This window comes from Oratosquilla oratoria, chromosome 3, assembly GCF_046742065.1.
Source record: "Oratosquilla oratoria isolate Oo_2021 chromosome 3, ASM4674206v1, whole genome shotgun sequence".
Lineage (NCBI taxonomy): Eukaryota > Metazoa > Arthropoda > Malacostraca > Stomatopoda > Squillidae > Oratosquilla > Oratosquilla oratoria.
Genome location: NC_134779.1, coordinates 70,689,906 through 70,714,151, shown reverse-complemented (window position 1 = coordinate 70,714,151; position 24,246 = coordinate 70,689,906). Strand labels below are relative to the sequence as shown.

General features: G+C 38.1%; 2 protein-coding genes across 2 annotated transcripts; both read right to left on the bottom strand.

The window, feature by feature from the left end:
• Window positions 1–18,578: 18,578 nt before the first annotated feature.
• LOC143018652 (uncharacterized) lies at window positions 18,579–21,254 on the bottom strand. Its single transcript, XM_076174233.1, has one exon. It carries the CDS (start codon window positions 21,252–21,254, stop codon window positions 18,579–18,581), a length of 2,676 nt encoding a protein of 891 aa, XP_076030348.1.
• Window positions 21,255–21,473: 219 nt separating this feature from the next.
• Window positions 21,474–23,888, bottom strand: LOC143018646 (uncharacterized). The gene has a single exon (XM_076174218.1). The coding sequence runs from the start codon at window positions 23,886–23,888 to the stop codon at window positions 21,474–21,476; it is 2,415 nt and encodes an 804-aa protein (XP_076030333.1).
• Window positions 23,889–24,246: the final 358 nt, after the last annotated feature.

Genomic DNA, 24,246 nt, shown 5'->3' with positions numbered 1-24,246 from the left:
AGAGTAAAAGGAAGCAGGGGTCAACCTATCGTACACCCGCTTTTTACGTCCTTCCTTCTGTGTCAGTTTCAGACTATGTGAATAACCAACGTTTCCATTAGGTATTAATAACGGATACTGGAAGGCATCATAGAATACGTTTTCGTGGGTAACAATTTTAGTATTATATTTCGTATCTGGTTAGGGAGATTCTATAGTTATTTCCAGATGACGATTTGAAGTATCTAAGTTAACGATGGCTCCAACTGAAGAAGAAGAGGTTGGTAGATGATACACTCCTTTGTGTTCGCGGGTCTGTATGCCTTCCGCGGACTTCAAAGTTATTGAAACTTCAGGGACTTTTCCATTCTTTTCTACATGGAGTCTTATTAAATCCTTTGCAGTTTCAACTTCTTTCAAAATTTTAGAGAGGCATTTATTATTTGTTGTAAAATAATTGAAAAAAGAGTTGTACTATTGCTTCGTTATCCTGAAAAGCTTTAAATTCTCGTTTTCGGTTACTTTTAGTTGCTGGATTATCGGTTCTGTCCCTTTTCGATAAATTAGACGCATTCGTTATTTTGCTAGCTCTGAATTTTATTTGTTAGTCGACATCGTGATAGAAATAAAGATCCAGAAAACAGTCGGTTTTCTTTTTCCACAAAACACTACTTTCATTTTTAAATAATCCTAAAGATGCTTGAAGGCGTTCGGGTCTCAAATACCCTATTCTATGGCATATTCTTCCTTGGATCTTATAGCACATAGCTTTATCTGCATCATTTTCTAATCTTCCTGATGTACATAAAGACGTAAAGGAAAACATTAAATTAAAACCCGCTATGTTATTCAAAAACCGCTCAGAGAGCTCCGTTTTACCCTCATAAAGTTGAAGTATGTCTCCATCTTCAATAACTGAAGGGTTAATGGGAGGCACTTGCCCAGAATTACAACATAGAGTCTTGGGATCTTTTTTCCATAACAATGCCTGGCAGAATTTACATTTGAAGTCGCCGAGTTTTCCGATATAGTGAGGTTTAACTTTTGATTCGTTACGTGTAGTTCCTTCAAGTTCCCCCATATCGAAATCATCCATTACAGTTTTTTCACTGTCCTCCTTTTGCTTCAATCGTCGCTCTTCTCTATCCTCACTTAAAAGTTTCAATTCTTCGTTGTTTAACTTTCTCAACAACCCTTCATTCTCTATACTAACTTTTAGTTTCCTCACCGCTTTCCGCTTGGCTGTTTCTTCCATTTTCCTCTTTCGCATTTCCTTTTTTCTCAATCTTTTTATTTGTTCCTTTTTCTCATTTTGTATCCTCTCTTCTTCCTTTTGTTTCAGCAACACTTTTTTATGTACCTCTTCTTTGTCTTTTCGTATAGCGTACTTATTTTTCCGTTCAATTCGCTTGAAGTTCTTGAAAAGCATGTCCAAATAATGCATCTGATAAGTTCTGTGATTAGACACACCTCCATTTTTCGTAAAGCTCTTGTAGCCCGCTAAATAGTGCTTCAGAAAATTACCAGAAACATTATCCTCTATTTCACCATCAAATAATGGCAAACCATCAAACATTTCATCACAATACGTAAAATAATCGGATTCTCGTATTGTGATATTGAACTTCAATATCTTACGATGAAATTCCTTCACGGATTCGTTAAGAGAAAAGGACTTTTTGGTACCATAAAGGTCCGGAAAGTTTTTGCTATGCTCTGCCCTTAATGTGTTTAGTGTTTTAAGGTCCTTTGATACCTCACTTTTAGATACATTCTTCGTATCAGTCACCCACTTCCAAAAGTGACGTTGGCGCTTCTTCCTAGCTGCTGTGTTGTCTGACATCTTACACACTCATGGTAATTCGCCAAAGGTATGGAGCAAAGCTTTGCATGAGGTAGCGCTGCGCGTGTCACAGAATTACCATGTGCCGCCGGTGGTCGATCACGGTTTTGAAATTAATTTTTTATTAGTTAGTAGATAATTTTTTTTTTTTTTTTTTTTTTTTTTTTTTTTTTTTTTTTTTTTTTTTTTTTTTTTTTTTTTTTTTTTTTTTTTTTTTTTTTACTTGGTGACCACATCGTTGCTGCATATTCCAATCTTGGTCTTATCAGAGTGATTATAATTTTCTTCACCATTTCTTCTTCCAGGTAAGTAAATGCCACTTTGATTGTTCTTATTAAATTATAAATTTCTCCAAAAATATTATTTATATGTTTCTCAGGTGACATATTATTCATAACAATGACTCCCAGGTCTTTCTCATTTTCTACTTTTTTATTCCTTCTTCTCCCAATTTATATGATCCTGTTATTCTGTTTTTGCTTTTTCCAAATTCCATTATACTACACTTTTTAGTGTTGAACTCCATCTCCCACTTCCTATTCCATTCCCATACTTTATTTAGATCACTCTGTAGTGACTCACAATCTTCTTCCGTGTTCACTTTTTTTAATAGTTTTGCATCATCTGCAAAGAGGCTCATATAACTTAGAAGCTCATATAACTTAAGAAGCTCATATGTGTGTGCGTGTGTGTGTGTGTGTGTGTGTGTATTCACTTGGTCTTTGGATCACGTGTTGGACTCGTGATCGACAGCTATTTCCCTCCTGGAAGAGAGCTCAGAGCTCGTAGGTCCGATCTATGGGTAATGCTATGACCTTGCACACACACACACACCCAACTCCCCGCCCACGAGAGTTGGAGTAACACCCCTCAGCGCTGCGATACTGATATTATTTCAGCCCCGGGCGAGAGTCGAACCCGGACCTCCGTAGTGGCAGGCCAGAGCTTTAACCACAGCGCCATGAGAGGTGTGTGTGTGTGTGTGTGTGTGTGTGTGTGTGTGTGTGTGTGTGTGTGTGTGTGTGTGTGTGTGTGTGTGTGTGTGTGTGTGTGTGTGTGTGTGTGTGTGTGTGTGTGTGTGTGTGTGTGTGTGTGTGTGTGTGTATTTCATCCATTACATGATTTTTTTCTAGTGACACTTCATCAAGGGATGGTAGGTTATTACTTATGATACAAAATATTAAAGTAAGAAACATCAGTTGCATTGTATGTATATACGTATACGGATCTCACAGAAAAGAGATACAAAGTGACTAACGATAATATAAACAATAAACCTCACAGAACAGAGAAGCAAAGAGACAAACGGAAATATGCACAATGTTCCTCACAGATAAGAGATAAACACCATTCCACCTTTCTCTTACCAGGAACTGACAATAATAACGAGAGTCCAGTGATAACTCGCTAAAGACAGATAATATCACTTCGGCGTAGTTGAAAATCATGTTTGTAACATCTATGATTGATCGTACCTTGGTGAACGATGCCTCAAGTTATATTTCCATTTAAACCATCCCGTAATTTGAACAGATTTAATTGAATCAAACCACTCCCCCCTCCGTCAACAGACGATGAACGTCGCAAAAGTATTATAATTACACTGATTTTCATATAAATATTTCCATTTCATTTTGTATCAGGTGACGGGAGTCACCTTTTGGAAAGGGGAGGATGGGCATGTAACCACATAAGGCATCACTCACGCATCACCATGATTCACATCCATCTCACGTGTCCAGACACGAGAAACACCTCCTATCATACAATAAGCTCATAATGGACACATGATCAAAGCAGATGCCTAATATCACCAACCAATCACATAACCACTGTACTTTCATTTATAGTATACACAGATGTGTGACTCAACACCAAACACAACCAGCCTTTATCAACAAACTGTAATTCGCAGCCACGGCTTATACAATGATGTAATGTATACAGATATGGGATTGATAGAAGCTTGGCACCTATGTAGTTAGAAATACTAGGCAGCTCCGTATCCATCACCACCTGTCATCCCCATCCATAAAGTTGTCTAATCGTTTCTTAAAACAACTGATAGTTTCATCGCTTACTACATGGTTACTAAGTTTATTCCATTCGTCGACCACCCTAATAGTAAATCAATTCTTGCCTATTTCCTTTTTAAATCTAAATTTGACCAGTTTATAAACATTACTGTGAGTCCTGCCCTATTGTTTTAATATGATGACCTTGTTTGCATCACCCTTGTTAAAGCCGTTGATCCACTTGAACAACTCTATTAGATCACCCCGCACTCTGCGTCTTTTCAGAGAGTGTAACGAAGCCTCTCTTCACTGTACTGATTCTAGTGAATTGATGTCCATTCTGTAGGACGGAGACCAAAAATGTACCGAATAGTCAAGGATGGTTCTAACTATCGCTAGATAGAGTTTAATAATTACCTCTGCACTTCTATTCGTTACCGTCCTATCATGATAACAATTTTCTTGTTACCTTGTCCAATACAGCGAACAAGGTTGCACAGCTAGAATCAACTTCCAAGCCGAGAGAAATAAACTAGTTTTAAAAAAAGAAAATAAGCCTTGCAAAAGTTAAGTATAATAAGAAGAAATTTCAGTTAGACATTAAAAATTGATTCGAAGCTCTAAGAACTAACGAGGACACCGTGGAAGATATTAAATTGAATTTAGTGAATATCATTAGGGAATCAGCAGAGAAAGTAGGAAGTACAAAAATCTTTAGAGAAAAGAAATGCTCCAAAGCTACAAATGACCTAATTAAAAGAAGGGCCATGCAGATTAAAAGCAAGAGAGACGAAACAGAAAGAAACACACAACTTTTAGAAAATTGTTGACCAGTGTAATCAAATTTTAGCAAATGGATACCCATTCACGATGAACGAGGAATAAACAGATTCAAGGACATTTGTGAGAGCCAGCAGATGTCTTTCTCTCGTCACCCATTCTTGTGGGAAAGTCAAATATACCGTTAAATAAAATAAGTTGTCTTTACAACTGTACTATAGCCTGATATGAAAAAAAAAATTGCATACCAGACACTAATTTTTTTTTTCTTCTTTTTCTTTAATGACTTGGGAGTTTGTCAAGGCAGTGTTTTTTGGAAGAATTTCCATCGCGGTAATGAATGCCACTTGTCTCATTTTATGTGTTGTTTAAGTAACGATAAATTCAATTACATGTCTCATATGCGTTGTATTTGTGAAAGAGGGCATGTGGATTCATGTGGATATTTGATCGACACTTATATATATACGTGTCTTGGCAATCTTAGCCTTTTATGTTCTAAAGAAACCCATTGTCTGGTATTTATTTGTCTGTGAATTTACGTGTTTCGGACATTGTACTTTTCGCTAGTTTTGGCGACTTCTATTTTTCGATCTTGTTTATTTGTTTCTTTTGAAGGAAATAATCATTCTTAAGCAAAACTCTAGCTTTTGAACCTGGTCCTTCCCCATAGGCGTCACAATATATATATATATATATATATATATATATATATATATATATATATATATATATATATATATATGTATATATGTATGTATATATATACATATATACATATATATATATGTATATATATACATATAAATATATATATATACATATATACATACATACATATATATGTATATATATATAAATATGTATATACACATATCTATATACATATATGTATACATACATACATACATATATATATATATATATATATATATATATATATATATATATATATATATATATATTGTGACGCCTATGGGGAAGGACCAGGTTCAAAAACTAGAGTTTTGCTTAAGAATGATTATTTCCTTCAAAAGAAACAAATAAACAAGATCGAAAAATAGAAGTCGCGAAAAGTACAATGTCCGAAACACGTAAATTCACAGACAAATAAATACCAGACAATGGGTTTCTTTAGAACATAAAAGGCTAAGATTGCCAAGACACGTATATATATAAGTGTCGATCAAATATCGACATTCAATAAAGAAAAAAAAAGTCTTAAAGACAATATGTGGTAAGGTCGAGAAATATCGACCCACAGAATGGAAACTAAGTCCTACGTAATATTTTACGTAAAAATTACAAGTCGAGAAAATTCTACGACTAAAAGTCTAAGTCCAACAAAGTGGACGAGTTCTAGCAAAGCTAGACTAAGATATGAGATTAGTGCAATGGGACTCTGATTTAAGCAGAGACCAGAATGACTCGAGAAAATACAAGTCGAGATGAAACTACGACTAAGTCAGTCCAACAAAGTGGATAAAACACTAGCAAAGCTAGACAAGGTAGCATGGGAGCTCTGATAAGCAGAGTCCAGCTTGACCGTTACAAGCAGATATATATATATACACTTCTCCGTAAGATCCGGAGAGATGCCCAGTGTCGCTAGACGCGACGATTAACAAGAGTGTTTAGGAATACTTCTTAGTACATACACGGATATTCTTTACAATGATTAATACATAGTAATATATGATAAAGTTACCTTGTCAATCTTAGATAAGCAGACACTTAATAGTTTTTATATGAAAATCTATACATACGTAAATGTAAGTTAGGGACGCAGTTGCCAAAATATTGGTTCTAACGAAATTACTCCAGAACGCATGTAAGCTATGAATTCCCACACCGGCGTTTCGGCGTCCGAGAACGACGGTAATTTGCAATTTCTCTACTCTTACGTAAATCAATTCCTAAGATTGACAAGATAGATCCACAAGGTAATATACATACATAAATCTATATGCAATGTATGGAATAGTTTTGTCAAGCACAAAAAAGAACGAAATACGTCTGATGAATAGAATTCATCACTTTGAGAGTCTCCATACGTCGATTACCGCACGTAGGCACAGATCTTTCTCACCGACGTCCGAAGACTAAGAGAATATGTAATTTCTCTAATCTTACGTAAATCAATTCATAAGATTGATAAGATAGATCCACAAGATAATATACATATATAAATCTATATGCAATGTATAGAATATGTTTGACAGAGCACAAAAAGAATGGAATACATCATAAATATATAATTCATGACTTTAACAGCCTTCATACGTCGATTACCGACGGTTTGATGCCGAGAGTCCACCAAGCCTACCGTGGGAAAGGCCGGCATAGTCCAAGGTACACATACGCACATGCGCGCATGTGCATCTGAATGAAATCTTCACTACGACGAGTCTGTAGTCGTAACTACATATATATATATATATATATATGTGTATATATATATACATATATATATGTATATATATATAAACACATATATATACATGTATAGATATACATATATATATACATATATATATAGATATATACATATATATGTATATATATATATACATAGCTATATATATACATATATATATATACATAGCTATATATATACATATATATATACATAGCTATATATATATATATACACATAGCTATATATATATATATATAGCTATATATATACATACATATATATGTATATATATATAAATATATGTATATACACATATCTATATACATATATGTATACATACATATATATATAGATATATATATGTATGTATATATATATATAGATATATATATATGTATATATATATATATATATATAATTGAATACATCTGGGGTATTGGCTGCTTATTATTGTGGCAAAGTAGCATGCAGTTGATACTTTAGGGTCTATATGGGGCGCCCCTACGGACCAGAGTCACACATCATTTTGTCTATGATAGAGGAAAACTCTGTTCATAGAGAAATGATGGCACTTTTATACTATGACTGTCCCTCCATTATACTGTCCCCCAACCCCTTGTTTGCTGTCCTGTATCATTTCTCTGAGTATTAATTTTTTCTGTGGTGAGGGAATTCCCTGTGGTGGGGGAAAAGAATACTGTCACCAAATATTCCCACTTGGATCGTAAGAGGCGAGAAGAAAGGGACGGGGATTGGGACTGGGCATCCTTCTCCTTGTAGCCCCACAGGGGACAAAGGCATAAGAGGGTCTGGGAGTTTTCCGACCAGCACCCTAAGGTTTGTGTCTTTTAATGTGCGTGGATGTGGTACAGATGAGAGTAAAAGGGAAGAGATAGGTAGTATGTTTGTGAGAAGAAAGATGGATGTGTTGGCTTTGTGTGAAACTAAGTTGAAAGGGAAGAGTGAGTGTAAGTTTGGGAGTGTAAGTGGGAGGTTATCAGGAGTGAAGAGAGGGCGAGGGAGGGAAGGGGTGGCTATTCTAGTAAGTGAAGAGATGGGTAAACGTGTAGTGGAGTGGAAGGAGGTTTCCTCAAGGATAATGTGGATGAAGGTGAAACTGGGAAAGGAGATGTGGGTCTTTGTAAGTGCATATGGCCTGGCAGTGAGAAGAGTGTAGAAGAAAGGGAGGCCTTTTGGATAGATTTAAATGAGTGAATAGAGGATTTAGGGAGAAATGTCAATGTAATAGTACTGGGAGACCTCAATGCTAGGGTAGGAAATGATCCAATCGATGGAGTGGTTGGGAAATGTAGAGTTCCAGGAAAGAATCGTAGTGGAGAGTTGATGGTGGAAATGTGTCTTGAAAGAGATACAGTGTTTCGGAAGAAAGTCAAAAATAAGTACACATGGGAGAGGGTGGTGGATGGAAGGGTGGTATATAGAGCGTTGATGGATTATGTAGTGGTAAATAGGATTATGATAGGAAGAGTTAAGGATGTAGATGTGCTAAGGGGAGAGGGTGGGGGAATATCAGATCATTTTTGGTGGAAGGTAAGTTGAGAGTGGAGGATAGATGAAGAAAGAGGAAAGAGGCAAAAGGTAGGGAGGTGCTTAGAGTGAACTCTTTGAATGAAAAGGAAAAGGAGAAGGAGTACAAGAAGCTTAAGAAGGAGTAGGAGGGAATGAAGGATAAAGTAGAGCTAGGAGTGGAGGAGGAATGGGGATGGTTCAAGAAGGGAGTCATAAAGTGTGCAAGAATGATGTGTGGAACAAGAAGGACAGGAGGAAATAGAAGGAAGGGTATTGAATGATGGGATGAGGAAACAAAGAAGGTTGTAGAAGAGAAAAAGCGAGCTTTCACAGATTGGTTACAAAATAGGACGAGGGAGTCATATGAGCGGTACAAAGAAAAGAAAAGAGGAGTAAAGCAAAAGGTAAAGAGGGCAAAGAGGAGAGCAGATATGAAATGGGGTAAGGGTATGACAGAAAATTTTGAAAGCAATAAAAAGATGTTTTGGAAAGAAATTAAGAGAGGAAGAGGAGGCGAATCAAGTAGAGAAGAAAAGGTAAAAGGTGCAGATGGAGAGATGATAATGGAAGAGAAGGCAATAAGGGGAAGATGGGCAGAATATTTTAGGGAGTTGCTAAATGTGAAGGAGGATAGGGAGGGAAAGATAGTTGCAGTGGGAAATGCTAAGAAAATGACCGTGGTGAGTGAGGAAAATGGAGGAGAAATAAGGAAGGATGAAGTGAAGACAGTTGTTAAGATGATGAAAGCAGGTAAGGCACCTGGTGTGGATGGATGCCATGCAGAATGCCTAAAAAAAGGAGGTACAGTGATGGTGGACTGGCTGGTGAGGTTATTTAATGTTTACTGGAGAGAGGGTAGAGTGCCGGAGGACTGGAGGAGTGCCTGTATAGTTCCGCTTTACTGGGAAAAAAGGGGACAAGTGAGAATGTAGTACTTTCAGAGGGATTAGTTTGTTAAGTGGAGGATCTTGATTGGGAGGATTAGGAGAGGAACAGAGGGAGTAATTGGTGAGGAACAGTGTGGATTTAGGATAGGTAGAGGTTGTGTAGATCAGATTTTTGTGGTAAGACAGATATGTGAGAAAGCTATAGGAAAGGGGAAGGATGTTCTTTGGGCTTTTATGAATCTGGAAAAGGCTTATGATAGGGTAGACAGGAAGGCACTGTGGGAGGTTATGCAGATATACGGGATAGGAGGAAAGCTTCTAGGAGCTGTCAAGAGTTTTTATGAGAGTAGTAGAGCTTGTGTCAGGATTAGAAATGGAGAGAGTGAGTGGTTCTAGGTAAGGGTGGGACTTCGTCAAGGATGCGTTATGTCACCCTGGCTGTTCAACTTATACATGGATGGGGTAGTGCAAGAGGTAAATGCAAGGGTAGTGGGTCAGGAATTGGAGATTTATAAAGAAAATGGAGAGAAGTGGGAGGTGAGCCAGCTGTTGTTTGCTGACGACACTGCGCTTGTGGCAGGATCGGAGGAGGGATTGAGGAAGCTGGTGACAGAGTTTGGGAGAGTATGTGATAGAAGAAAGCTGAAGATAAATGTGGGTAAAAGTAAGGTGATGAGATGTACAAGGGGTGAAAGTGGCAGTAGACTGGAAGTAAGCATTAAGGGAGAGCGACTGGAGGAAGTGGATAGTTTTAGATACTTGGGTGCAAATGTGGCAGGAAAAGGTGGAGTGAAGGTGGAGGTAGAATGTAGATTGAGAGAAGTGAGTAAATGCCTTGGTGGATTAAAGAGTGTAATGAGGAATAGACATTTGGGAATGGATGCTAAGAGGAGACTATATGAAGGAGTGATTGTGCCAACAGCACTGTATAGGGCAGAGACATGGAACATAAGAGAGGAAGAGAGAAGGAGTTTGAATGTGTTTGGGATGAGGTGTCTGAGAAGTATGATGGGGGTTACTAGGCTAGATAGAGTGAGAAATGAGGAAGTGAGGAGGAGAACAGGGGTGGAAAGGGAGTTGGGAGATAGGGTTGATGCAAGAGTATTAGGATGGTTTGGACACATGGAAAGAATGAGTGAAGAAAGACTAGTAAAAGAGGTATGGAAGGCAGATGTGGAGGGAGTGAACATGAGGGGATGTCCTAGGATGAGGTGGATGGATGGGGTGAAGGAGGCTTTGGGGAACAGGGGAATGTCTGTTGAGGAAGGACGGGAAAGGGCAGAAGACAGGGGTGAATGGAGAATGGTTGTATATGGATGATGTTGTAATGCATGAGGTGGAATGGGCGGGGGGATGGGGGATGAGGTAGTATGTGTGAGCAAAATTTGACGCAGCCCGAAGGGATTTCTCCCCGTCTTCTCCTTTTATGCATGGGGGGACGGAGAGGGGGGGGGTCGCCGATTTAATGAAGCGGCCTTGCTGTGGATGTGCTGTGTCTTGCGGCACTGCTTCTGACCCAGGGCAGTGGACAAGGTGCAGGGATGACCCGTCATGCAGGAGGTGCTAAGATAAGAGGGAGGGTGGAGAGGTGTGGAGTGTATTCAGGGATGGAATGGGTGGGAATGATTTTATGCCTTTTCCTTTTAGGCTACCTTCCTTGTAAGGGGGAAAAAGCCTTGGTATACATATGTATACACACACACATACACACACACACTCACACACACACACACACACACACACACACACACACACACACACACATATATATATATATATATATAATATAATATATATATACATATATATATATATACATATACATATATATATATATATATATATATTTTTTTTAATAGACTCATCTGCTGGGATTCAAACCCTTGCCTACGAGGCTTGCGTCTTGTAAGACAAATACCTTACCAATCACGCTATCTTGACCCTACAAAACGAAATGACTTAGTTCACGGCCCAGTCGTTCCGCCGTGAACTAAGTCGTTTCGTTTTGTAGGGTCGAGATAGCGTGATCGGATGAGTCTATTTCCAAAAATGTCAAATAACACAAAATATATATATACATGTTGGATGGAGACAGGTATTCCATTTTGCAATATATATATATTATATATATATATATATATACATAAATATATATATATATGTTGGATGGAGACAGATATTCCATTTTGCAATATATATATATATATATATATATATATATATATATATATATATGAGTGGAAGGGTGGTGAGTTAAACACAAAGAACAGTTGGAGTTTTATTCACTGACGTTTCGTCCTTACCAGGACATTCTCAAAGTACATACAGTTTCAGAAAATTAACAACTTATATAATCCATCCTTGCCGTGTTCCCCTCCTTCTATACTCTCATCCGTCCTCTACCCGACTCCGACTATGTCACTTCTCCCTCCGTTCTCAATTGTCCTTTTTACCTCCTTGACAATCAGAGTACTTACCGCTCCCGCTAATTTTATAAACCCTTCCCTATGGTTGATGCAGGGGTGGGAAGTAATGTAGGCTGCCTCTACTATTTTTCTTTTCTTTTTCTCTAGACCTTTGTGGAGCACCTCTATCTTTTTCCAATCTGGAAGATGACCACATTGGTCTAAATGAACTACTAGCGAGTTGGAGGTTCTGTGAGCTCTGACGTCATTTTTGTGCTCATATGTCCGTAGCTCCACTGATCTTCCCGTCTCTCCATAATATCCTAACGGACAACCACCACATGGTATATTGTAAATCGCGCCCTTCTCTATATCCTTTTCTGATCTATTTCTATTCTTGACAACTTCTCCTAATTTTTTTACCCGTGGAGAAAGCAACGCTCACACCCGCTTTTGTGAGAATATGTCCCAACTCCTCCGCGTACTTCGAGTTGGGGACGGACAAAAACTCCGCCCTGCCTTCTCCGGACCAGTCGTCCTTCTTCCTTCTCATTATTGCCGTTGCTTTCTTCCTCAATCTGTGCAGTAGTCCTTCCGGGTATCTGAGTTTAGTGAATACTTTGAAAATATATTTGATTTCATCCTCTAAAAATTCTTCGCTACAAATACGGTACGCCCTTAAGAAAAATCCTATAACCACTCCGTTTTTAATTTTGTTGCTATGCGCTGAGTAGAAATGAATCACATCGTCTTTATTGGTGCTTTTTCTGTAGACAGAGAAAGATATCTTATTACCTCTCCTCCAAATCACCGTATCCAAGAAAGCTAGTCTATTATCCGTCTCGTGTTCGATAGTAAACTGGATGTTTGGTTCGACCTGATTCAATCTACTCAACTTGTCATCTAATTGTACCTTTTTCGGAGCGATGACAAGGACGTCGTCCACATACCTCAGCCAAAGCGTGTCTCTACCCATTATCCTTATGAAATAATCTGTCTCTAAAACTTCCATATACAATGAAGCTAGAACCGCACTGAGAGGACTACCCATTGCAAGTCCTCGGTGTTGTCTGTATTCTTTCCCGTTGAACATGAAAGGACCAAACTTCACACATAGAGACACTAATTTCAAGTAATCACTTTTGCCCACTGGTAAATCAGCCTCATCCAAACTGTCTACCACCTTCTTTGCCGCTGCCAACGCTCCTTCTACCTCGACATTCGTAAAGAGCGCAGTTACATCATAGCTAGCCATTACTTTTTCTGAAAGATCACCATTCTTTAACCTCGTGATCAGATCTCCGGAGTTTTTTAAATGGGCATTACTTATCGAGCCTAGCCTCTGTGATAGTGGTTTGGCTAAGCACTTGGCTAGTCTGTGCGGGGCGCTCCCGATACCAGAGGTGATGGGTCTCATCGGGACGTTTGGTTTATGGGTTTTCGGAAGTCCCCGCATTCTGGGTGGTTTAGGGGCTTCCTCTAACAGACCCAGTAGCTTTTTCCCCCGGCTGGTTCTTGTGAGTATCTTCCTTGCTTCTTTCTTAAATTTCTCCCCTTCTAAAGCTGCGTGCCCAATATGTTTCTCTTCATATGTATTGGTGTCGCTGAGCAAGTCTAACATTTTTGCGTCATAATCTACCCTGTTCATGACGACAACTCCTCCACCTTTATCCGCACTAGTGATTACTATATCGTCGTCTCTTCCTAGTTTCTCTAAGGCTAATCTGAACCGTCTGGGTATGGAACATTGATTGATCGTGGCTAGAGCATGAAAGCATGTGACTAGACCTTGTTTGAAACCTTTTTCCACGTCACTGTCATTCCATTTGTAGTTTCTGTTTAAATAATCAGTATAACCTCTCTTATTCACACCGATATCAAATTTAAGACCAAGCGAGAGGGATTGTTTTTCTATAACTGATAATTGTCTGTCAGACAAATTCACAATCAGGTCGTCTCTACCTACTTCGTTCCACTCACTTGAATCACACAGGCGAGCTAATTTATTCTCTAACCTGCCCCTCTGCACAAGGTTTTCGTGTTCCAATTTCCGAGACAAGAACAGTGGTAATTTCACATTGTTAATACTATTACGTAGTTTGTCCACTTCATTTAATAGGTCTTCGCATGTCTCTGATAAGAACACTCCAGCACTTTCACTAAACGGTTTGCCTATTTTGAGCACCTTGGGTGTTTCTCTGGGTAGGACTTTCTCCTCAAGGCAATCTTGCAGGAATCTTCGGCGAAGTAGATAGCTGTCGATTTTCCGTCTTGTACGAAACTCCTTCCATATTGTTCCTGGTTTCTCACCACCACTCGACATGTTGAAGTATGTAAGACAAATGAGTGGAAGGGTGGTGAGTTAAACACAAAGAACAGTTGGAGTTTTATTCACTGACGTTTCGTCCTTACCAGGACATTCTCAAAGTACATACAGTTTCAGAAAATTAACAACTTATATAATCCATCCTTGCCGTGTTCCCCTCCTTCTATACTCTCATCCGTCCTCTACCCGACTCCGACTATGTCACTTCTCCCTCCGTTCTCAATTGTCCTTTTTACCTCCTTGACAATCAGAGTACTTACCGCTCCCGCTAATTTTATAAACCCTTCCCTATGGTTGATGCAGGGGTGGGAAGTAATGTAGGCTGCCTCTACTATTTTTCTTTTCTTTTTCTCTAGACCTTTGTGGAGCACCTCTATCTTTTTCCAATCTGGAAGATGACCACATTGGTCTAAATGAACTACTAGCGAGTTGGAGGTTCTGTGAGCTCTGACGTCATTTTTGTGCTCATATGTCCGTAGCTCCACTGATCTTCCCGTCTCTCCATAATATCCTAACGGACAACCACCACATGGTATATTGTAAATCGCGCCCTTCTCTATATCCTTTTCTGATCTATTTCTATTCTTGACAACTTCTCCTAATTTTTTACCCGTGGAGAAAGCAACGCTCACACCCGCTTTTGTGAGAATATGTCCCAACTCCTCCGCGTACTTCGAGTTGGGGACGGACAAAAACTCCGCCCTGCCTTCTCCGGACCAGTCGTCCTTCCTTATCAGAGACATGCGAAGACCTATTAAATGAAGTGGACAAACTACGTAATAGTATTAACAATGTGAAATTACCACTGTTCTTGTCTCGGAAATTGGAACACGAAAACCTTGTGCAGAGGGGCAGGTTAGAGAATAAATTAGCTCGCCTGTGTGATTCAAGTGAGTGGAACGAAGTAGGTAGAGACGACCTGATTGTGAATTTGTCTGACAGACAATTATCAGTTATAGAAAAACAATCCCTCTCGCTTGGTCTTAAATTTGATATCGGTGTGAATAAGAGAGGTTATACTGATTATTTAAACAGAAACTACAAATGGAATGACAGTGACGTGGAAAAAGGTTTCAAACAAGGTCTAGTCACATGCTTTCATGCTCTAGCCACGATCAATCAATGTTCCATACCCAGACGGTTCAGATTAGCCTTAGAGAAACTAGGAAGAGACGACGATATAGTAATCACTAGTGCGGATAAAGGTGGAGGAGTTGTCGTCATGAACAGGGTAGATTATGACGCAAAAATGTTAGACTTGCTCAGCGACACCAATACATATGAAGAGAAACATATTGGGCACGCAGCTTTAGAAGGGGAGAAATTTAAGAAAGAAGCAAGGAAGATACTCACAAGAACCAGCCGGGGGAAAAAGCTACTGGGTCTGTTAGAGGAAGCCCCTAAACCACCCAGAATGCGGGGACTTCCGAAAACCCATAAACCAAACGTCCCGATGAGACCCATCACCTCTGGTATCGGGAGCGCCCCGCACAGACTAGCCAAGTGCTTAGCCAAACCACTATCACAGAGGCTAGGCTCGATAAGTAATGCCCATTTAAAAAACTCCGGAGATCTGATCACGAGGTTAAAGAATGGTGATCTTTCAGAAAAAGTAATGGCTAGCTATGATGTAACTGCGCTCTTTACGAATGTCGAGGTAGAAGGAGCGTTGGCAGCGGCAAAGAAGGTGGTAGACAGTTTGGATGAGGCTGATTTACCAGTGGGCAAAAGTGATTACTTGAAATTAGTGTCTCTATGTGTGAAGTTTGGTCCTTTCATGTTCAACGGGAAAGAATACAGACAACACCGAGGACTTGCAATGGGTAGTCCTCTCAGTGCGGTTCTAGCTTCATTGTATATGGAAGTTTTAGAGACAGATTATTTCATAAGGATAATGGGTAGAGACACGCTTTGGCTGAGGTATGTGGACGACGTCCTTGTCATCGCTCCGAAAAAGGTACAATTAGATGACAAGTTGAGTAGATTGAATCAGGTCGAACCAAACATCCAGTTTACTATCGAACACGAGACGGATAATAGACTAGCTTTCTTGGATACGGTGATTTGGAGGAGAGGTAATAAGATATCTTTCTCTGTCTACAGAAAAAGCACCAATAAAGACGATGTGATTCATTTCTACTCAGCGCATAGCAACAAAATTAAAAACGGAGTGGTTATAGGATTTTTCTTAAGGGCGTACCGTATTTGTAGCGAAGAATTTTTAGAGGATGAAATCAAATATATTTTCAAAGTATTCACTAAACTCAGATACCCGGAAGGACTACTGCACAGATTGAGGAAGAAAGCAACGGCAATAATGAGAAGGAAGAAGGACGACTGGTCCGGAGAAGGCAGGGCGGAGTTTTTGTCCGTCCCCAACTCGAAGTACGCGGAGGAGTTGGGACATATTCTCACAAAAGCGGGTGTGAGCGTTGCTTTCTCCACGGGTAAAAAATTAGGAGAAGTTGTCAAGAATAGAAATAGATCAGAAAAGGATATAGAGAAGGGCGCGATTTACAATATACCATGTGGTGGTTGTCCGTTAGGATATTATGGAGAGACGGGAAGATCAGTGGAGCTACGGACATATGAGCACAAAAATGACGTCAGAGCTCACAGAACCTCCAACTCGCTAGTAGTTCATTTAGACCAATGTGGTCATCTTCCAGATTGGAAAAAGATAGAGGTGCTCCACAAAGGTCTAGAGAAAAAGAAAAGAAAAATAGTAGAGGCAGCCTACATTACTTCCCACCCCTGCATCAACCATAGGGAAGGGTTTATAAAATTAGCGGGAGCGGTAAGTACTCTGATTGTCAAGGAGGTAAAAAGGACAATTGAGAACGGAGGGAGAAGTGACATAGTCGGAGTCGGGTAGAGGACGGATGAGAGTATAGAAGGAGGGGAACACGGCAAGGATGGATTATATAAGTTGTTAATTTTCTGAAACTGTATGTACTTTGAGAATGTCCTGGTAAGGACGAAACGTCAGTGAATAAAACTCCAACTGTTCTTTGTGTTTAACTCACCACCCTTCCACTCATTTGTCTTACATACTTCAACATATATATATATATATATATATATATATATATATATGTCATCGCCGTCTGTTGTAGTCGTCGGTCGTGAGGTACAGAGGTAAAGGAGGAAGTAATAATGTTACGCACCACGCTTGTCTTCTTTATTCTCTTAGTTCAGTCTCACTGGTGTGAAGGTATATATATCTGGCTGTATATGTGATATGGTATGGTGTGGTGTGGTGGTGGTGGTGATGGTGATGGTGTATATCTGGCTGTATGTGATATGGTATGGTGTGGTGTGGTGGTGGTGGTGATGGTGATGGTGATGGTGGTTTCTGTAAATCAATTCAACATTGTAATTTACATTCATAATCAAGCTATCAAAATAGCACTATATTCAACCATGACAAACCTCTATAATTCAATTATTAATACATGATAAACTGTATGTTTCATACCATTATTTTCTTTCTTCTTCCGCCCCTTCAATATTCATCACTCTATACTTCCGTGATCCGTTCCTGTTCTATTAAATCACGGATGTCACTAATTAACATAATGTCCACACTAACTCTTGGTTATATTTTCAAATATTTCATAAGTCAAATAACACAGATAATAATTCACTCTGCTAATGCTTACCAATTATGCTTCCTATCACACACCCGAAGGTGTTGTCACTTTGACAACTAGACACAGAAAGAACAATACTTGTACGTTCCTCACGAAGAGGATGGGGCACTACTTTTTAGCGGAGGAATACCAAATTGAAAGGATCCACATTAAATATATATAAGTCACGTTCTACTCAACATTCTCCCTTCCATATGACTTCTTTAATTCTATTTCATTTTATAACATAGTTAATTATTCACTACAATACATCAACTTCGACAAAGACAATTTACATATATTGTACATACATAGTAACCGCATGCGTACAACACGTGATTATGATTGCCATTAGACTCTAGCCTCCTTTACATGTCATAGATATTTTCTCATATCCACCCAGACATAGTACTCTGTACTATACATACATCAAATATCGTAAACCATGATTTGTAATTAATTTTAGTACATACCATTGTCAGTACACTTGAATATCATACAATTGGTGCTTAACACAGATCTAGCACCAGCCATGATTAGTAATTAACCTCGATACATATTATACTTTATCTGTAGAACATCATACATCAAATATTCTTATACATAGTGCAATCGGCACTCACACCCTCCCCTTTGTGATCATCCAAGATCACAACATCAATGACGGGAGGTCATTTTTACACTGAGTCACCTTCTAATAATAGTATTAATTTAGAAATAGGTCGCTTATAAAGTTTCTTACCACGTATTATTTCTACTTGTCTAATCAGTCCATCTGTGCTTTATTATCACTTTCACAGCTCTTGCCAATAACCAATGACTGCGTGGTGTGTTATTTTCTACCATTAAGACAATATCTCCTTCTTTGAGATTTCTGTTAACTTTCAACCATTTCTGACGTTCTTGCAAACAAGGCAAATACTCCTTTTGCCATCTGCGCCAAAACTCTTTGGCTAAATGCTGCATCTGTTTCCACTTCCTTCTGCTTTCACAGATCATTTCTCCACCATCGAGTGTCACTACATAATTATCCAAATTAAGTAAAGAATTAGGAGTGATGGGACACAAATCGTTCACATCATTTGATACCACAGTCAGAGGTCGACTGTTGATTATACTCTCAACTTCACAAAAAAATGTACTCAAACTAGCATCAGACAAGGTTTGTGAACCTATCACAACTTCTAACACTCGTCTGACTAATCCTATCATTCTTTCAAAAACACCACCATAATGAGAACCTCCAGGAGGAGTGAATACCCAGTCCACACCTCTCTTTGTTAATTCATTACCAATATGACGCATGATAAGATTGTCCTTCAATACCTTATTTGCTCCAATGAAATTTGTGCCGTGGTCACTAATCAATTTACTAACTGTACCCCTTCTGGACATAAACCTGGTAAATGCATTTATCATGCTTTCTGCCGTCAAATCATGTAAAATCTCTAGATGTATGGCTCTAATGGATAGACAAGTAAATAATATTCTATATCTCTTGACTCGAGATCGTGCTCTCTTCACAAAAAATGGCCCAAAGCAATCTACTCCAGTTACAAAAAATGGTTTCTGATTTACATTTGCTCTATCTACTGGCAAGGCTGCCATCTCCTGAGTGATCGTTGAACTCTTGAAGCGTCTACAACTAACACATTTAGATAATACTTTTCTTACAGCTGAATTACCCTTAATAACCCAGTATTTCTGTCTCAATTGATTTAATACTGCTTGCCTTCCCATGTGTCCTACTTTCATATGATAATGTTGAATGATTAAACTGGTCACATGATGTTCATGGGGAAGAATAACTGGATGTTTCATATCCAAGGGCAATTCTAGGTTAATTAATCTGCCTCCTACCCTGAGTATACCATTCAGTAACATAGGTTTAAGTTTCCTTATAGAACTGGAAAGATTAATAGGATCATTTTTGGATAAACAGACAATCTCCTTGGTAAAATAGCAGTTTTGTACAAATTTGATTACTCTTTCTTCAGCAACTTCCATTAATTGAACATTGAGTTCGATAATTGACACGCCTTTTCTTTGCAAATGTCTGACAAATAATATAAGATAACTACATGCTCTTAGCAACTTGAACCATAAAGAATAGTGACAAACTAGTCGTGACATTACATCAACTGTGTGACCTTGTATTGGTTTAACTTCAACTTTCATAACCCTCTTAATTTCAAGATTCGAAAAATCTTCCTTATTTATCTGCTGTTGAACTGGCCAGATCTCTTCATTTTGGGACAAGAAAGCAGGTCCTTCAGACCATCTACTGGTCTGTCTCATTCTAGTGACATCTTCAGCAGGATTATCCCTGCTGGAGACATACATCCAACATACATCCTCAGAGTTCTCTCGAATCTGAGACACTCGATTAGCTACAAAGGTTTTAAATCTTAAGTGATCATTATGCAAATATTTTAATACTGTAGTTGAATCTGTCCAAATATAAATTTGAGTTAACTTTAAAGGTAGTTCTCTCACTATCACACACTTCAATTTAATGGCTAGCGTGGCTGCCACCGATTCAAGTCTTGGAATTGTAATTGATTTTAAAGGTGCTACTTTAGCTTTTCCCAACATGAAGCTACACTGGATTGTACCATCAATATGTTTGTATCTTAAATATACCACTGAACCATATGCTATTTCACTAGAGTCACAAAATATGTGACACTCAATTGCCTCTACCTTTGACGTTATACCTTTCTTAGTACAACGATCAATACTATACAACTTGAGCTTATTTACTCTTGACATCCAAACATTTATTAATCCTTGATCTATTTCACTCAAAGTACAATCCCATCCAATGCCGTTTCTGAATAATTCTTGTAATAATACCCTTCCTTCAAGAACAACTGGTGCTACCATGCCCAGTGGGTCGTAAATTTTACCAATTACTGCTAGCAATTCTCTTTTTGTTCTAGGTATTTCATCAATGTTGATTGATATGCTCATCTCATCCTTGCCAAGAGACCAATTCAATCCTAATGTCTTTTGTACCACTTCTTCATCCTCAATGAACTTCTCAATATCATCACTACACTTATCTTTGCGTATATTCTTCAAAACTTCACGGGAATTACTATTGAACTTTGTCAAATTAAATCCACCTTTACTACAAAGATCTATCACATTATTACAATTGTCAATCAACTCATTAATGTCATCGGATGACACCAACATATCATCAACATAGAAGTTATTAAGAACTATTTCACTTACTGATTTATGAAACTGACTCCCGTGATCTTGCACAACTCGTTTTAAAGCATAATTTGCAATACTAGGGGAGCAACTAGCACCAAATGGATGAGAAGTCATCCTCAGTTTAACTATATCACTTCCTATGTGTCCATCCTTCCACCATAAGAAACGCAAGTAATCTCTATCATCTTCAGGCACTTTAACTTGATAATACATAGTTTCTATATCCGCAGTACATGCATATAGTCCTAATCTAAATCTCAAAAGGACACCTAACAAAAGATTGTTGATGTCAGGTCCTTGTCTCAACAAATCATTTAACGATAAGTCATTTACACGTGCTGCACAATCAAATACTACACGTACTTTATCCCTTTTTGTAGGATGTTGCACTCCAAAATGTGGAACATACCAAGCTTGTTGATTACTCACTTCTTACTTAGGTACTTCTTCAGCGTACCCTTTCTCTAGTAAATTAGTCATAAATTGCTTATACTGCTGATAATATTCATGATCCTTAAACTTACGCTTCAATTGTTGAAGTCTTTTGACTGCCATAGGTTCACTGTTAGGAACTATCCTAGGTTTCTCTGTCATTGGTAAAGGGATCTCATACTTTCCATTATTCATTTGCCTACACCCAGACTCGACAAATTGTAACCATCTTCTATCCTCTATACTAGGTTCTACTGAATTCAGTGATGAATCTACAAACTCTCTATTATAAGATTCAATCAGTTTCCTTTCTAAATAATTACCATCAACCTTTATCTTATTCACAGGAATTTCATGATTATTGTCTATTATTCTTCCACACAATATCCACCCTAAACGTGTTCTCACAGCATACGGATCTCCTGGTTTCTCTGCATGTACAACTTCCCAAGGTTCAGACGCCTCTGGGACATTAATACCTATCATGATTTCTATCTCTCCTTGGCTGTGATCAAATTCTAACTTCATCAAATGTTTCCACCTTTCTATATCATTCTTTCTGATATTATGACTGTGATTGAGAGGAAGTTTATTCACTGCAAATACAGGTGGTAGTCTAATTTGGTTGTTTCCTTCTATGTCGGCTACTGACATCCCTTCAACATTTAGACAAGACATTCCTCTTGTACCTACAATAGTACTTACTTGTAGTGTAGTTGACTGATAATTCATGTCTGTCATTCCAAGCTTCTGCAATAAATTCTTAGTGCAAAATGTGACTGAGCTACCATTGTCAAGGTAACATCTGGTAATAACAACTTTACCATTTAACTCTACTTGAACTGGGATAGCAGTAGTGTCTCCTACTGAATCTTTCAATTGACTGGATAATACTTGAATTCTAGAATCATCAACCTCATTAGTGACCGCTGGATTTGCCGTTACTTCTTTACTTCCTTCAACCTTGAAATTCTCATTCATCCTATGCATGATTGTAAGATGTGAACCACCGCATTGTTCACAAGTACGAATTACTCTACATTGAAACGCTTTATGTCCTTTCCTTAAACACTTAAAGCAAAGTTCTAAATTGTAAGCTCTATTCAACTTCTCTTCATAACTTAACCATCTTAATTCTGGACATACATCAATGACATGTTCTTCCTGACATAACCAACAAGAAACTCTTACTTTCTGTGTCACATTGACATGGACTCTTCCATCATAAGGTTCTATACCTTTCTTATAATTCGTCTTTCTATGTGAACTCCATGTGTTCGCTTCTACTTTCTTATCTCTAAATCCTCCCTTACTACTTCTCCCAAATGTTGGGTTACTCAATATTCTTACTTCTTTCTCTAGAAATCTGACTAAGTCTTTAATGTCCACTAGCTTCCCACTCTCAGCTACCTCGTCGACTAGTCTCCTCCATCTATCCTGTAAGTGTCTAGGTAATTTCTCAACCAACTGACGCAACGTCCTAAGATTTTGTAATTCTGAAATTCCATAATTAATACCCGATATAGCACTTATACATGAATTCAATTCAACGATGAAGTCGTCTAATGCCTCAACATTCTCTTCTTTAATTTCAGGCCAAGCTAGAACCTTATCTATGTGCATTAAAGCTATCCTTTCTTTATTACCGTATCTTTTGTTTAATTCACTTCTAGCTCTTTGATAACCCTCGTTTGTATCTAAATTCAAACACATTCTAACTATGTTGTGTGGTTTACCTTCAGTATATTGTTTTAGATATTGTAACTTTTCACTATCTGACACATGCTTGCTATCAATCAACATATCGAAATCTCTAATAAATTCAAAATATTTATCTAACTGACCATTGAATTTATGAATCACATGGACAGGCATCATGTTCTTTGTCATTAAAGTCGCAACCATGTCTCTATTTGTCTGTTGACTATCACTATTATTCTGATGTGTACTTCTGCAGTCACGAGGATCATTCTCTACATTACCATTTACGTTATTGTCAAATTTACTCAAACTATTAAATTCTGCTATAGCTGATTCTAATTCTGTTTCCAACTCAAGCCTATCCTGTTCTAATTTTAATCTATGCATTTCCATTTCCAACTCTTGTTTCCTTTTCAACTTCTGTAATTTGATATCTAAGCTCGCCCTCTTAGCTATCACCTTACCTAATTGATTATCTATGTCACTATCTCCTACTTGAGACACACTATCTATTGGTTTCAATGTACCATCTGTTCCTTCTTCTACATGTGTTCTATTGAAAGCTAATATCTCCAGAATGACTTCGTCTGTTTCTAATTCCTCAGCTGTAATAAACTCCTGTATCCTATTCATAAGTTCTGCCTTATTGCCAGAACAAGTTTGATTCTTTGCCTTTAGATATGATTTTAGTTGATACACTGTAGCTTTATCCATTTTGTTCAATATAGAATATTCAAGGCTCACTCACAGTAAATACAAATAAATGCAACTAGAAACTATACCTCATTTAAATTCCAAGTTCACTCAAGATTACCTGTTATTCATCAATTTGTGTAACAATGTTAACTAACATGATGTCTACACTGGATCTCAACAATCTGTACACCTTATTATAGATAATATGTAGTAGAATAAACTAGAAAACTATGTTCAAAGACTACCTTGTGTTCTTCTCGTGATCAAAGCACTTAAACATTATAGTATTCACCACCAATTTACATATCAATATTAAATACACCAAGGAATCTCATACCTCATTCTAAAATGATTACATAATCTATTACCACACTTT

Coding starts and splice junctions, on each gene's coding strand:
- LOC143018652 (XM_076174233.1), bottom strand. CDS start 21,254: ATGTATTATCAAGTTAAAGTGCCTGAAGATGATAGAGATTACTTGCGT.
- LOC143018646 (XM_076174218.1), bottom strand. CDS start 23,888: ATGGATAAAGCTACAGTGTATCAACTAAAATCATATCTAAAGGCAAAG.